Raw genomic sequence first — 15,631 nt, 5'->3', positions numbered from 1 at the left:
GCAGTGTACTAGTGCTGATTTGTATACATGGGTGCACTAATACTCTTGTTTTTTACATATAAATAATATTAGCTCTTGATAGAGATTAGATATTCCCTGTACAGATATTTTATTCCAGTTATATAGAAGTTATTATTAAATAGTGTTGCCTTCTCTTATTCTAAACTGGTAACAAATGTGACTTGAACAGGTGAATAAAGTGTTTTCACAAAGACATAGAAAAATGTGAGCGATGTAAGTTCAGTTAGTGCTTTTTTTTTTTTTGCTTTAGTAGAAAACATTGTTTTCTATTTGTTCTGGAGAAAAAATCGATCAGGGAATGTATGTGGGATATATTTAAACTTTCTAAAAGTTTATTCCTTAAGAAGCTATTAGAGGCATTTTGGCTGCATGACCTCATTTGGATGATGCGCCGCTGCATAAGAGTTTTTAGGTTGAAAATTTGGAGCTACAGTCAGTTCTTTATGACCTTAATGGTTCTGTTCCCTGCATGTTTTTTGTTGCTCTTTTTGAGCCTTAGAAACCCTTATGTGCTGTATTCAGGTTGTATTTATACGGTTGTATTCACGTATTTTAAGACGTGCACGCTGCTGGAAGCTGCTTTTTGCAGGGAAGGATTAACAAGGGGGATGATTAGCCTTTCAGAGAACTGATCCTAAATGGTTTTGCTCTGACTCTTCCCTCCGAAGGAGGCCAAACATCCTCATCCCATGTGCTCCATCTGCTGGGCATCCTCCCAGGCTACCTTAGCAGGGCTGATGCCAGGTTTGTGCGAGGCAGGAGCGAAGGCCACAGCACCCTGCGTTTGGTTTTGGGCTGCACGGGTGCCGTCCTAGGCTTCCTTTCCAGCCCTGGAGGAGAAATTAGAGAGAGTTGGTTTAGAGGACAGACGTGTAGCATTGCTTTTTTTTTTTTTTTTTTTTTTTCCCGAGCCACAAAAATTCTATTTTATGCAAAATGCTTCTACCAAAGTGGGAAATTTATTTTGGAGCAAATCCCCGTTATCTTCTCAATTGTATGAGAATTTAGCAGGTGGAAAATTTAGGAGTAAAAGAGGGTGAAACTTGAAACTTTCCCAGAAGATGGATGGGACAAAGTATTTTTCAATGAGCTTTATGGGATCTAAGAGATAAGAGCTCAAAACATAAAGGAAAGGATTAAGTTACGGCCTTGTTTTCCTGAATGCTTTGCAAATATTTTTATTTACTTTTGCAAAGCAAATATGTTCTTATGACTCTAGTTCCCATGTTAGAGGAAATATGCTGTTTTGTGACTGGATAATCATTTAAACCACACAGAAATCTTGAACTAGCCCTCCCTCTCATTCCTCATTCCTAAGCATGAGGTTAGCCTAAAATTAGTGCTATTTTATAAATGCTGTCTAGTGCATGAAATATTTTTGTCTATCCTTTGGCATCTGAGTCTCATGGTGTTTACTGCCTGCTTTTTGAGCATTTTACCACAGTTGTGATGGTTGAAAATGTGCATTTTTAAAAACAAATTCCTTGTGAATCTCATAATTCTAGAATTACATTATGAATATAGAATGAAATTCTAAATATAGAAAATTATTAATAATTAAAAAAATCGATAGCTATTAATTGTGAGAGAGAGCCAGGATAGCACAGATTGTTTATTTTTCATAATCAGAATTAAGTGGGCTGCACTATGTTGATAGACATAAGTTTGCTGCTGTTCCTGTCAAGATTATTACAGTGGCTTTACAGCTGTGTAAATAGCTGTGTAATCAATAAATCGTAATCTCAGTAGTTGTGTGTGAATTGGCCCAAATCAGCTTTTCTAGCGGGTCAATCCCTTCAGCATGTGGAATTGTGCAGTTAAAATGTTTCTGGAGTCAGTCACAAAGGACTTGCCAATGTGAAGCCTTGCTGCATGACAAGAGCTTCATTTGGCTGGAATCTCTTCCCCCGTGCCCGGTTTTGCTGTTTTTGCAGGTTTCAAGCACTTCCGTGGCTGGGGACGCGCGCTGAGGCCCAGCCCACTGCGTGTGCTCTACCTCTCGTCTCTGCACACAAGCTTGCCCGGTTGTGTTTGGGCACGGACAGCGGGGAACAAAGTAACTGCTGTTCTCACAGGGTAACTGGCCTGTCCTGACATCACTGTAAGGGACACAAAAATTAAGTTAATGATAATTAATGCTAATAGTTTCCTGCTGATTTCAATAGTCTCTGAAACAGCCGATCTCAAAGTGCTTTTCTCATGTACTTATGTCTTCGTTATTATTCCCATATTCCTTCTGGGATGATTCAGAAGAACATCTTTCAATGCAGGAATCAGAAGAGGCAGGGTGAGGGCCTAAGCTGTGCTGTTAACTGAGCTAATTTTCACAGGGCCTCATAGCCACCCCCTTCCTTGGCTAGTTATTCCTCCATGTGTCAACACTACCACAGAGATGGATAGCAAAGCAATAAGAACAGTAGCACAGTTATCTTCATAAAAGTTACAAAAAATAATTGAGTTTTGGCTGTATGAAACCTTATAGTACATGGTATTGTGTCCGTGAGAAATTTGGGGTTGGATTAGCAGTATGGCAGTGTCAGAGCAGTTATTTTAAACATCTTTGGACAGTCCTCCTTAAGCAGAGCTCACAGGGAAGTCCCACCATCCTTATTTTGGACTATTGTGTAGATTACCTTTGAAAAATAAAATTACACAAGTATTGTATTCGTCTCTCTAATTTGTTAAATGACCAATTTCTGTTTTTAAGACTGACATGAGCTGTTTCTTAGGAATTTTCTGTTTAAAGTTAATATAATTTCTTCATTTGAAAGGAATGCATAGATTTTTCATTATTCTACTTTCTTTGTTTCTTTTTGGATGTTTGTTTTTAGACATGAATGTTTTGCTAATGTCCTCTCTTTCTATGAGCATTTAAAAAGCCATGCTAGGGACAAAGATTGCAAAACGTTCACTTAAACATGTGCTTTTATATAATAGCTAGATATAAGATACCCTGCCTGGCACTTTCGCCTTTTCCGTGTGCTTGTTGCAAACGTTGCTTTGTTAACCCCCTTAACTCTGGCCAAACCTACCCTCTGAACTCCGAGAGCGACAATGTGACCAACTACATCTGTGTCGTGCCCTTCAAGGAGCTGGGGCTGGGCCTGAGCGAGGAGCACGTGTCTGAGGAGGAGGCCCACAACCTCACCGACGGCTTCAGCCTGCCCGCGCTCAAGGTACTCTCACCCGCAAGGACAAGGGCTCCCACGAAGACTGTCCCGAGGAGCTGGGCAGTTGTCAGGAGGCTCTGCTGCTTCAACTGTCTGGCACCTTTTTTTTTAATCTCCTAAGGTTTTGTCATTGTTGAGTTTATTTGTTTGTTTCTACATACTGGTCTATAGTAAGAATGAACTGAAGGAGTTCATAAGTAATCTTACATCATGTGTCTTATGCTCTCTGGCATTTACATGATTTGTTTTTGCATGTCATTGAAGTTAGTTGTTCAATACAACATTAGGATCTTTTCTGCAAATCACTTAAATTCAAATGAATGTTTTATAACAGGCTGGGCCAGTCTCCTCCATAAGCATAAATTTGTGCTCTGGTTATTGTTCAGCAATCAGATGTTCTCTGATATCATTTAATCCCAGCAGAATCAATTAATCTCATTTTAGGTAATCTCTTCCATAAAGAGAGATCCAAAGATGTAAATTGGCTGCAATCACAAATGTAATAGTTGCATTTAGTTACACTGAAGAGTAGAAAACATAAACTTGGATCCCATATTGACATGAACCACTGTAGTTCTTTAATCTCTGAAAAATATTTAAGGAACAGAGTAGCAACTATATATGACTTTTTTTTCTATCTTGTTTAGAGATGTTAAGTATTTCTAATTTGGATGAATACATCTGCTATTAGAAGGAGGATCTGATTTGATCAAAATCATAATTCTTTATACTCTAGTGGTTCTCTGCTTAGGCAGTTCCCTTTTGACATTATATTTTTAATGGAAAAATCCATTATTATGTGACTTTCATGTTTTACGGACTCTTGTTGCATTTTATTCACTGAATTCCTGGACTTTGGCCTATTTTGATTTGGCAGTAACTGTGACTAGTAGCAGGGGTAAATAAGCTTTGAGGCTTTAGTCTAATTAGTTTAAACTGGGAGCTTCAGGTAACCTTTAGGGATTTTTTCTTGCCATTAATAAAATGTACTTCTAGTTGCAACCCTGCAAGTCCAGTTGTTTATCCACTTCTCTATAAACATAAGAAGCCAGACAGTTGCCCAGGCTTGTAAACCAGGTCTTTGTTCACCTACAGTTTGCACTGATTTAGCTGAATTTAGTTTTCAAGCTGTTTTAAACTGGTTGGAGTGCCTTCCGGGTGCAGTTAAGCTCCACCTAGCAAATCTCAGTTTACCTTAGCTGGCACCAGTGAAGTAGGCTGGGTGTGGGACAGCTGAATCATGCTAAACTAATATTAGCCAGTCCTGAGCAGATCCACGCTTAGTATACAAAAATGGATGCACTTGGATAACCTTGTGACATGTTTGTGTTGTGGGATGTGAATTTATACTTAGTCCTCTTCTTTTTTTTTCCCCTTTGAGGGAACTTGCTATTATATTAAAGTGCAGGCAGAATACAGATATGTGTACAGATTTGGTTAGTATTTTAAATTTCGTTCAAGCTCCTGCCTAGGCCATATGAGATATGTGTTGCCTTTAGTCTGTGCATTTTGGTTACCTTGTCCGCAAATTAGACTGCTTTAGAGGGTAAAAAAAAGCTTTAAAATAAATATTGATCCAAGCTGAGGAGAGCTGGTTTTGGATGTTTTGGATATTTTGGATGAAGTTTGAATGCCAATAAAAATCATGAAAAATTTTTGTTGACAGAAAAGCTGTTTACATCTCTGAATAAGTTTGGAATTTCAATTTCTCTCATCCTCATGCCTTTTTTTAAAGACATCTTTTGGGTAATTCTTTTTAGTTTCTGAAATTCTCTACTTTTGTGTGCTGCCTTTTGTGTGTCAGCTTCTGCCTTTTGACTGAAGGGAGGGGATTGGCCTTCTTTTATATTCATAAGAATCTGAGTTCTGCCTCTTTATTCAGATCAGCACTCCTTCAGGGATGCTTAGTGATTGCTGCCGACTTGTCTATGTGTTTTCTTTTTCTTTCTTCACTTCTTACGTATTTAAATCTGATTCTTTTAAATAGGCGATTCTTCTTACGTATTTAAATCTGATTCTTTTAAACTGGTGTTAGAGAGAAAAGTATCGTAATTGCTTTTTATTTTAGAGATATGAGATGCTAATACCCTGTCATAATACTTTGTCTAAATAGCCAGGTCTTACGTGTCATCAGAACAAATGTCTAAATTAAGAAAACCAGTCTTATTTTCATATTGCGATTGAAAAAGAAGTTCTTGGGAAATTACAGTGGTGGCTTTCCTGGTGTCCAGACTGACTGGATTCATCTGTAGCATAGATAACATTGGGAAGTGATTTATCTCTTGTAAACCTTCATGGCTTTGGTGAAATGTCTCACTTGGGCTGAAAAAGAAAAGAGCAAGTTGGCAGCGCAGATTTCTTCAGATGTATACTGTTTTGGCTGGAGTACACGTTTCACTGGCTGTCCTGCGATGCAGTAGTTAGTAAGAGTAGATGATAGAAATGATAGCTTGAAGTTATAAAGCATAAAATGTCTTTTTGCCACTGGAATTTTGGCAGCCGTTTATGAGCTATAGGCTATTTTCAGATTACAGTGAATAATGAGACTGTCTGAAACAACGATGAAGTTTTAGGCCTCTGAGAATCTTCAGAGCATAATTGCATATACGAAACTTCATAGAAGAATTCAGAGTCATCTAAGGTTCACAAGATCTGAACTCACACGGATGCCCTTCCGAAATACTCGGCAGACTGAGTTCCTCAGGTTCCTGTGGCTGGCTGGAGAAGGCTCTTGCTTTCCCCATCTGTACGTGTTATCTGGGGGGCCGGCTGCACTGCCGGGCTCCCCGCTAACCCGGCTGTGTTTTGCAGGTTCTCTTTCAGCTCTGGGTAGGGCAGAGCTCCGAGTTCTTCCGAAGGCTGGTGCTGCTGCTCTCTCCAGCCAATGCTTCCCCCAAGCCGCTGGTCACGCCGGAAAGTTTGCCTCACCATATCTTGTCCGACGTGACTCAAGGCCTACCTCACACACACGCTGCCTGCCTCGAGGAGCTCAAGCGAAGCTACGAGTTTTATCGGTACTTTGAAACTCAGCACCAGTCGGGTTTTGAGCGGGCAGCCAGGAAAAAGCAGAAGTCGAAAGAGCTGAACAGTCTCCACACGGCGGTTCGTAGCCTGCAGCTTCACCTCAAGGCGCTGCTCAACGAGTGAGTGAGTCAAAAGGACCTGCCTGTGGGAGGAAGGCTTCAGGCTTGAACTCTTTGGGTTGTCAGTTTATATCCCAGATTAAAAACAGAAAAGATCAAAATATATATAGTCACAGAAAGTACTCCGTACCTGTTTTGTTTCATAACTGATTTTAGTGAAGGTGCCTTTTTCCAGATTGCTACTTCAAAAGACATACTGGGCGTTAGAAATCTCTCAGGAGTTCTTAAAAGGTTCCATACCACCAGTCGTATTCTGATACTCTGCCCATTGCTGTGTCTGAACTTCCAGTTGTAGCAGCTCAGCATGTCTTCCCGTAGCCTCAAGTCAAAGTGCCTTGGTCCAGTAGGAAATTTAATATTGTTTCCTGGTTATGCTTTAAATATCTTGCAAAAAATCCAAACTAAACCGTGCATTAAAATGTCTCTTTAGGCAATCTCTTGAAAAATCTGAAAACATCTTTCATTGATTTTCAACATACCAAGCACTTTATAAAACAGTTCAGCTTGCAATAACTACCTAGCAAATACTTCTAAAGATTTGTCACTGAAATAGTTGAAACTGTCTTACTATTTAATCTTAAGGATTGCTATAATGAGTGTGAGAGTGGTATATCTCCATAAAGAGAAAGTCTACATTTAAATTTTTGGGAAAGTTTTGAGATTTTGGCTAAACCAGATCATGAGAACTTGTAGAAAATAGCAGGATGTTAATGAAATGAAACTTGAAGAAATGGTCGAGTCATATATTTGTTGATATTTTACTTTACTTGTCTCTTCACCACACAGGGTAATAATTCTTGAGGATGAACTTGAAAAGCTTGTTAGCACTAAGGAGACACATGAGTTAACAACAGAAGCCCATCAGGTTCTGGAACAAAAACTGAAGTATATCCAACCTCATATCCAGGCAAGCAACAGCTGCTGGGAAGAAGCCATTTCTCAGGTGGAAAAAATGAGTCGAAGACACCCAGATAACAAAGGTAAATACGAAAGGTTAATTTATGAACTAATGGAATTTGCTTTAGAGATGGAATGGCCAAACAGGCCAAAGACTGTTGGACATATATACCTGAATTTCACGTGGAGAAGGGGCTGCAACTATAGACTTTGAGAAAATGATATGCATGTGGCAAACTGGCTGACCTTGAGGCTTTTGTTTCCCTAAAAATTGTAAATGTATTTCTACAATTTATTAGACACTTGGATTCAATTGGTTACATTAACAGGTATAAACTGATAGTGGCTTTTTTGCCTTTAACTGGTGGATGACGTGTGAAGGGATAGGATTTCTATGAATCAACCCTGAGATACTTTTCTTTGCATTGTTAGAATTTCATTTAACTGTGTGAAAATTACTTGGTAATTGAAATGGCAATGACATTGTCATGACACTTTCTTGACAGCGGCATGTCTTGAAGTGTTTTAAATTGTACAAGATGCATTGAGCATCTTACATATTGAGATACACCTGCAGGAGCGTGTGAGATTCTTGAGATTCGTGAGATTCTGTGTGCTGAAGAAGCTCCCTGAGCAGCACATCCCAAAGTTTTGCCTTGTGTCCCTCTGCCCAGTGCCCTGTTCTGGCCACGCTCCTCTCCTGAATCACAGCCACCTGAAGGGACTGAAGGGAGCTTAGTCTACTATGGAGCCAAACCAATAATTCTAACTTTTCTTCTTTCCACGAGTCTTTATGCTTCTCTAGGAAGGTGCAGCCCAGAATCTGATTAATGTTAGTAATAGGGATTGTGCAAAAGGAAAATGTGATTTTGTGCACCAGCAGGTTACTCACAGAAATCCAAATTCTTAATGTTCTAGGCTGTTAATGATATGTGGGGGGCAGGGGTTATAGAGCAGATGGATTAATATTTCTGCGGGCAAAGGGGCTGACCCTGTTCGTGCTCACATCAGACCTGGGAGCACTGAGGAGCTTAATGCAGGCACCAAGATGGTTTTACAGCTCATTTTGAGTCTGGTTATAGAGGTGCAGGCACTGCATCACTAAGTTAGCCTGAGTCTGGTCTTACTAATTCCCTGTCAGTGCTGCAGAGAAGGACCTATCAGAATATTTGATGTAATAGAATAACACCTGCCTGTACTATCCTGTTACGTTTCATTAATGTTGTCTGCAAGCAGCACTGCCATTGATTTTTTTTCCTTTTTTTTTCCTTCAGTGTTATTTCTAGGCTGCATGCCATACTGGTTTTAGACATTTTAGTTTTATTTTTACTTTGTATATAAATTTCACAGCAGATGCTTTTCTTATAACTTTCTTCCTTTTAAAAATCAGTACAAAAATAGATTGATGTATGATCTAGAGGGGAAGGATTGTGCAGGACATAAAAATAAATAATATTCTTTCTTACATTCAATTTGTCTCAGGACCTTCCTGGAAGTGTGCTGGGTTTACATCTCTCTTTTTTCCAACAGTTCCAATTCAGTTTGCTGAATTAGTCCACGGGAACTACTTTTTAATTATGTCACTCGTTGGACATTATTTTTATCTGTCTACATCTGACTTCCGTGATGCATTTCTGCTCAGCCTGGTTTCTGCGAGCTGGTCTTACAAGGCCATGCGTGGTGATACCAGCATACCTGAAGCACGCGGTCACTCTGGTGAACGTCCTTCGGCTTCTCCTCTGCTCACAGGACCGGGTGCATTCCCAGTGCCATTAGTCACTCGCCCTGTCAGCCACCTCACAGATGCTGAGAGGAAGGGGTGTTTTTATCACCTTTAGGGGAATTCATCTCTGCTTAAGCATATTTTGTGTCCATCGATTTGTGGATACACACTGATCTTTCTTTAATCACTTCAAACGTTGATTCTAGACTTTCTGCCAGCTTCTCTTTATCCTTCCACATTTTGCCTGACTGATCAAACCAATTTACCTCTTGAGGCCTCAGCAGTTTAAGCATATAGTAACCTGCTGCTGTTGTCACAGAAGAATACTTTTTACAGCCAGTTAGAGCACTGTTTAAACTATCTTGGAAATAATACTCCTCAAACTGCTCCAGTTGCATTCTTTTGCATTTCCATGTTGCCTGTCATCCTGCAGATGCATACACCTGTCTCCAGTGTTTGTGGAAGCACAGGCACAGTGCTCCGCTATGCACTCCTGCATATTGCCCGGATTTGACTCCTGCATTTGACCCGCCGGAGAGAAACTGAAGAGCAGCAGTTTCAGTTGAGGCCTGTGAATACAAGGTCTGGTAGCACTGCTCCTTAGCAGTGTTGTAATCCCAGAGAGAAGACCTGTAGCCTGTACGTACTAGAGCAGCTGTTTCACTCATCTGTTTTGGGTAGTCAAGCTTTTCATTCGCTTTTCATTGGTAACTTTCGTTTTATTCCTCCGAATTTGTCTTTATACATTCAAGACCTTACTATTTATGATTAGCAAAATGTGGTATCTCTTGACAGTTTTCCACTTCAATTTTCACTGCAGGCTGCAGCTTTCTTCTAAACCATCACTTTGCTGGAAGATACTTCTGGAATAGCAAATCTTTAGCTCAGCCCAGGCAACGAGAGAATTATAAACTTCCTTTGTTTGTGAAAGCAGGAAGCTGAGCACCATTAGAGGCATTTTTCATGTAAACTGTCTACTTTCAAATACCATCCCTCAAGTCTCCTGTGTATGGATTGGAAACTGAAAGTAGGAGTGGGGCTTGGGGAGGTCATAGAGCCCAGGTCCCATTGGCGACTAAGTGCTGCTTGGCCGTTCTTGGAAACCTCTTCCAGAGATATTTTACAGCATTTCCAAACATCTATTCCAGCACTTAACTGCCATAACAGCACACAGGTTGTTCCTGGTATTGAATATAAATACATCCTACCGCAATCTGAAAACATCGCTGTTATCTTCCCACAATGGACTTCTATTTCCCCTTTATGGCTCTCTCTTGCACTTTTGACAAGAGCTAATATATTTCTTTCTATCTTTTCTACAAAACTGCATATCCCTCAAATATTCTGCATATCTTTAAAATTCTCTGATAATTTTTACTGTTCTTCTCTGAACTCCCTCCAGTTGGTCCACAGTATTGAACTGAGGAGTCCCAGAGTGGGCAAAATGTTCCCTCCAAGGCCATACCAGTGCCAAGCAGAGTGAAAATGAAATTTCATGTGTCTTACAGTCTGCGCACTTGGTTATATGTGTTTGTACTTTGGCTTTTGATCACAGCAGAATATTGTTGACTAGGTCTCTGCGTATTTGTCATCACATATTTGTGCATTTAACTATTCCAATGCACAGAACTTTGCAACTGTTGTCATTGAAGTGCTGTATCTAAAATCCTATTCTTCCTGGACTCTCTCTCTGATTTATTTCTCATTCTAAATCTGCCCTTCAGTATCTCTGCAGATTATCCAAGTGTCAGAAGATTCAATGAGCTTAAACATTTTTCTTTCACCCATTGAGAATATTGAAGAGTACCAGACTGGAGGCAAATCCTCAATGAGTATGTTGTTTTTGTCTGAAAGCAGTGTGTGTGCTCTGGTTTCCCAAGAGCATTCTTGTCACCTACTGGCAACTTTTGCTGGCCATTTTGTTTATGGGCAGGTCATGACAGTGTCAAAAGTCACACTGAAAACAAGATGCAGGATACCTTTGGCCTCTTCTAGTCATAAGAACTGTCAGAAAAGGAAATTGGAATGGTTTGTTATCTTTTATTCTCAACAAATCCACATGGGCTGTCTTTTATCTCCTTACTGTGTTCCAAGTGGCTATAAATTTTGTTTGATTTCTTCCAGTATTTTTTAATGAATTGAATTGGCCTATAATTTCGCACTTCTTATATTATTTCACTTTTTAAACCTGGGCAGCAAGTCTCTTTTTTGGTCTTATAGATTTTTCCTTTCCTCTGCGGTTTTTCAAACCCTATAAAAATGTTGAGATCTGTTAGTTGAAGTATTCCAAGGTAATTTGCGTCAGACCCAACTTAAATAACTTAGCCATTTTCATACAAGTCTCTCTTACACAGGTTTCAGTGTGTTCTAACCAGCCTTCTCACCATTTTTCATATGTGCCAAAGCTGCCTGATGAAAATACCTGGACCCTCCCTGAGTGAGTCAAATAAACCACTCAATCTTTCTTTCTTTTCTTTATTTTCCCAATACATTTCTTTCTTTCTTTCCTCCCAAAGGCAAGCTTGAAGCTTCCTGGGACAGCCTGCAGCATACTGCAGTACCTTTAATGCAGCCTGCCCTGCACATTGAAGACAAAGACCCGATCCCTGAAGAGCAGGTAAAAAGAAAAAGAAACACTTAATAAACATATTTTTTATTATTGTTATTTTCTCTATCAATTTTTTTCAGTTGCTTTGCAATAGCTTTCTTTGTACTGCCAAAGCAGATAAAGCAAGTACCCATTGCCATTTCGTATGTGGACTTGCAGAAAAAAAGAAAAAAAAAGATATATTTTATCTCTGTTGTTTCACAGGGAGATTCTCCCCATGTTGGAAGGGCACTAGCATTTTCTTCTTCATGTATAATATTAGAAATAATTGGACAAAAGGAAAGGCGGAAACACAAGTCAAACTAATACAGGGAAAATAAAACATTTGCTAAAAGGCAAAAGTTGAGTCTTATTTGCATTTTATAAGACAAACTGATGCAGATCCCAAAATGACGTGTTTTCGGGCAATACAGTCCATCTTCAGTTTATGGTATCTTTGCATTTTTCGGATGCCTAAAACGGACTTCAGCACAATAAACATCTAAGGATTGACGTGAGTTAAATTAGCAGGATGCCTGGATGGCTAAAAATTGCATAGTGTAAGTTAAAAAAAAAGAAAACCACATTGGCATTGCTTATTTCCATCAGTAATTATGAAGCAATGGACTTCCATTTTTTATCACTTTATGATCGTTGTGTATTTATATGAGAAGAAGTCTTGGGTGGCTGCAGTTCTGCAAACCTGGAGTGAGGGGGCTCCCTCCAAGCTGCCTGCAGGAGGGTCGGCCCCTGCCTCGGGACTTTGCCTTGTGTTGGGGTCCCTGCATCACACAGCAGCTGGTGGGACAAGATCTGTGCTGAAAGTGAACAATAAAAATTGGCCTTATCCTTCCTGTCTTTAGGAATTGGAAGCATATGTTGATGATTCAGATATGGACAGTGAATACAAAAGGGAAGATTTTTACTGCTTTTCCCAGGAAGAGAGAGAGAGACAAAAACGGGAGAGAGAGGAATCCAAGCGGGTGTTACAGGAATTGAAATCCGTATTGGGATTTAAAGCTTCAGAAGCAGAAAGACAGAAATGGAAACAGCTGCTATTCAGTGACCATGGTAAGCACTGCTTTGAAATATTAATTTATTTCTAAGAAAGGGTGGGTGCCTGTTTACCATCAACTTCTGACTCTGTTATTAGAATACTAATAGCACGCAGCTACAGTAATGTCTTTGATAGAGCTGTGTGACCCCCTGTTTACTCTTCCATCCGTTTGGAATGACCTTTTAAAAATCATTTGACGATATATTGGAAAGCACTATAAGGAAATCGGCCCCAAACAAAATAGTGAGCTAAAATATTAACTACACAAAATATTAAGCACAGCATTCAGAGAACTGTCAGGCACTAACGAACGGAGCTGGCTTTCCCTCTGCTCCCTGGTAAATATGAATTTTAATGAGGGTGCCTTACTAAATTACTTTTCAAAGTTTGAAGTAACTGTCAGAATTTATCCAGACTAACAAAAATGTACAGATTAAAGTGACCAGCTAGACTTTGAAATATTAAAAGGCCCATAAAAATGTAAAAGAAGCTCTTGTTTCCCTGACAGAGTGAGTATGTAGACTATTTTCCAAAAAAAGCTATCATGAAGAATTCTTTGGAACCAGCTCATACCCACTCTGATGAGAACTGCTGGGTAGCTCCATCCACTTGCACTCAGAGGCAGGAATATGCAAATTGCTCTTGCCTCAACAAGATAGTTGGTCTCAGTTCCAGCAATTGGTATTGGCTTCTCTTCCAGTTGTGTTCAGAGAGCAAAGAGAAAAGATTGTATCAGATTCTCCTCAGGAGTAGGATTTCTGTATCATCTTCCTGTTGTTAGATGGGACCCCACACAACTCCTCCCATAAATCTCTTCAAGTCTCTCTTTCACCTCAGTTCAATGGAGAAGGAAGGAACCTTACCCTCAGTTCAAGTCTTGACATCCTAGATGTAGTGACTGTTCTAAGAAAGAGATGTCAGGAGACATCAGGAGATCAGGATGTTGGGAGAGCTTGCATAAGGAAGAATATTTCCTTATGTATGTTATGACAAGATACCTGTGCAAATCAGTGTATCCTGAAGCTATTTCTGGTCACAGCTTTCTTGAATTAATGGACTAGTTTAACTGAACAGCTCTAAGCCTGGAAACTAGAGCTAACTCCCCTAGCTTTCAATAACATACTGCTAACATGAACCCCTTCCTCTCTGGCACTGGGTCCTTTCCTTCACATCATTTGCAGATACAACATTCCTTCAGGAGTACAAGTTCTCTGGTGGGGAAGGAGGAAAGTGTGATTTCACTCACCTGCTTAGGACTAAACACAGACTCCCTCCATCCTCTCCAGAAGCAGAGAGCACGAGGAGCGCCTGTGAACGCGGTGCGCACCGTTTCCCTCTGGCACAGAACACCGTGCATCTAAAATGCTGTTTGTATCATTCTTTCAGACATGGCATCTTCTACTGTTTTTTGAGGAATTTCTTCATTATTTCTCCAGGAAAAAAAAAAAAGCATAAGTCAGTTAAGTATGACATAATGGCCATATAGGTTATTGACAGGGTTGCTGATGTAACCTGTCAGTAACCGTAGCGTGTTGCTACAGCAGACTTTACTGATCCGTCCATGACAGTCATCCTTGTAAGGAGTCTTTTTAGGGAGTTGTGCTTTCTACATTTGTGGCTGGCATTATTCTGGAGATTTTAGATCAAAGGAGGTCATCTTCTTGCCCACATTGCTCCAAGCCGAAGGAGGGCTGTAACACAGCGTTTCTCCATGGCCCTTTACAGATGCAGATTTGTAATCTCTGTGCTCCAGACTGATCCTGCAGTCGGTGTGTGAATGCATATTCTTGTGTCTTGCTTCTCCAAGTAGAAAAAGAGTCTTTTCCTGGGGCTTTCATAACCATTAATTCAGCATTGATGGGCCCTCTGGAACCCCCCTCAACAACGTGGAGAAGTTTCTCAGAGTAAATGCCCCAGGGAGATGCATCTTCACTCCTACAGCGGTGTCTTGCAAAGAACACTTAGGTTATTTCCAGATAATCTGTGCTTCGTTATGATCCCAGAAAATTCCAGTCCATTCCCCGATCCAGATCACCCTGGAAGCAGTTTCTTTTCGACTCTAAATGAGCTTTGATCTTTTATGCCCTCTTCAGTCGTGCTTTTACGGGATGACTGTGTTCCAGAATTCATGTGTTCTCCTAGCAAGGCATTCTGCTGTGTTAGGGTTTTGGTTGGTTGGTGGAGGAGCTGAAGAGGTTTCTCCCTAAGAGGTAAGCTCCAAAAAGCTGTTATGTCTGACCAACGCAGTATGATGTTGTCCAGAGGTTATAGGTTGGAGTCCAGGAAGAAAACCCCCATCTTAGTATCCAACTGAAGTAAATTTGCCTGGGCCCAGCAAGATGGTGGTACTGCTTACAGCTGGGGCAGTAGATAGTTTATTGGACTGTAGATGAGCTCATTTTTTGTCTTTTGGCATCTTGGAAGCACTTTGAAGAGTAATTGTTAGTATCTGGCTTTCATTCATCAAACATTATCAAGCCGTTTTGGCAATAGCTGTGTTGTTGCCAGCTGCTTCCCCGCTCCCTTCTTGTCTATACAACAGTTCTTCTACAGCCATTTCCCAGCTCTCCCAGCACTGGGAAGGGCACAGTCAGAGCAATGGTGCATCTCCCTTCCTTTCTAGAGCTTTTGGCTTTGGATCTTGGGAGGAGGCAGGTAACGGAGGTGAGTCCACAGTGATCAGATTAGCCTGCATGTTCCTGCCTCTTCATGCAAGTGTGCAGAAATAAGCAGCAGGGCTCTTTCTGAGATGGGGAAGGAGCTGCTACCTTCCATTTGAGATGAGCCTGGTGCAGTGCTCCTGCAGTGCAGGGTGTTTTGGCACCAACCCCACGGTACAAATTCACAGCCACAATTTGCATTGAGCCAGTGAAAGTCTTTAGCAATGTGACAGCCCCAGCAATGCGGCTGCCTTCAGCCAGCTAAAATAACCACTACCGAAATAGGATGCAATGGAAAAATCCTAATGCAGTTTGTTTCCAGTGAAAACTTTGTGTATTTCCCAGAGTTATTTTCATCTCTGCTTACAGGGGT

At 40.5% G+C, this 15,631-nt stretch overlaps 1 protein-coding gene across 1 annotated transcript in view; it reads left to right on the top strand.

Moving 5' to 3' along the window:
* The window catches only part of VEZT (vezatin, adherens junctions transmembrane protein), a 44,613-nt gene that overhangs the window by 27,015 nt on the left and 1,967 nt on the right, over positions 1–15,631 (top strand). The window contains exons 7-11 of the mRNA XM_088532952.1: positions 3,050–3,197; positions 6,003–6,334; positions 7,121–7,314; positions 11,471–11,571; positions 12,405–12,612. Coding sequence (XP_088389078.1) covers positions 3,050–3,197; positions 6,003–6,334; positions 7,121–7,314; positions 11,471–11,571; positions 12,405–12,612 — 983 coding nt within the window. The remainder of the gene's footprint in view (positions 1–3,049; positions 3,198–6,002; positions 6,335–7,120; positions 7,315–11,470; positions 11,572–12,404; positions 12,613–15,631) is intronic.

The sequence above is a fragment of the Tinamus guttatus genome, unplaced genomic scaffold (genome assembly GCF_059628265.1).
Source record: "Tinamus guttatus ecotype Peru unplaced genomic scaffold, ASM5962826v1 Tinamus_guttatus_pri_ptg000472l, whole genome shotgun sequence".
NCBI classification, from domain to species: Eukaryota; Metazoa; Chordata; class Aves; order Tinamiformes; family Tinamidae; genus Tinamus; species Tinamus guttatus.
Note: the sequence above shows the minus strand (reverse complement) of the source record. Positions and strands in the feature narration are given on the sequence as shown.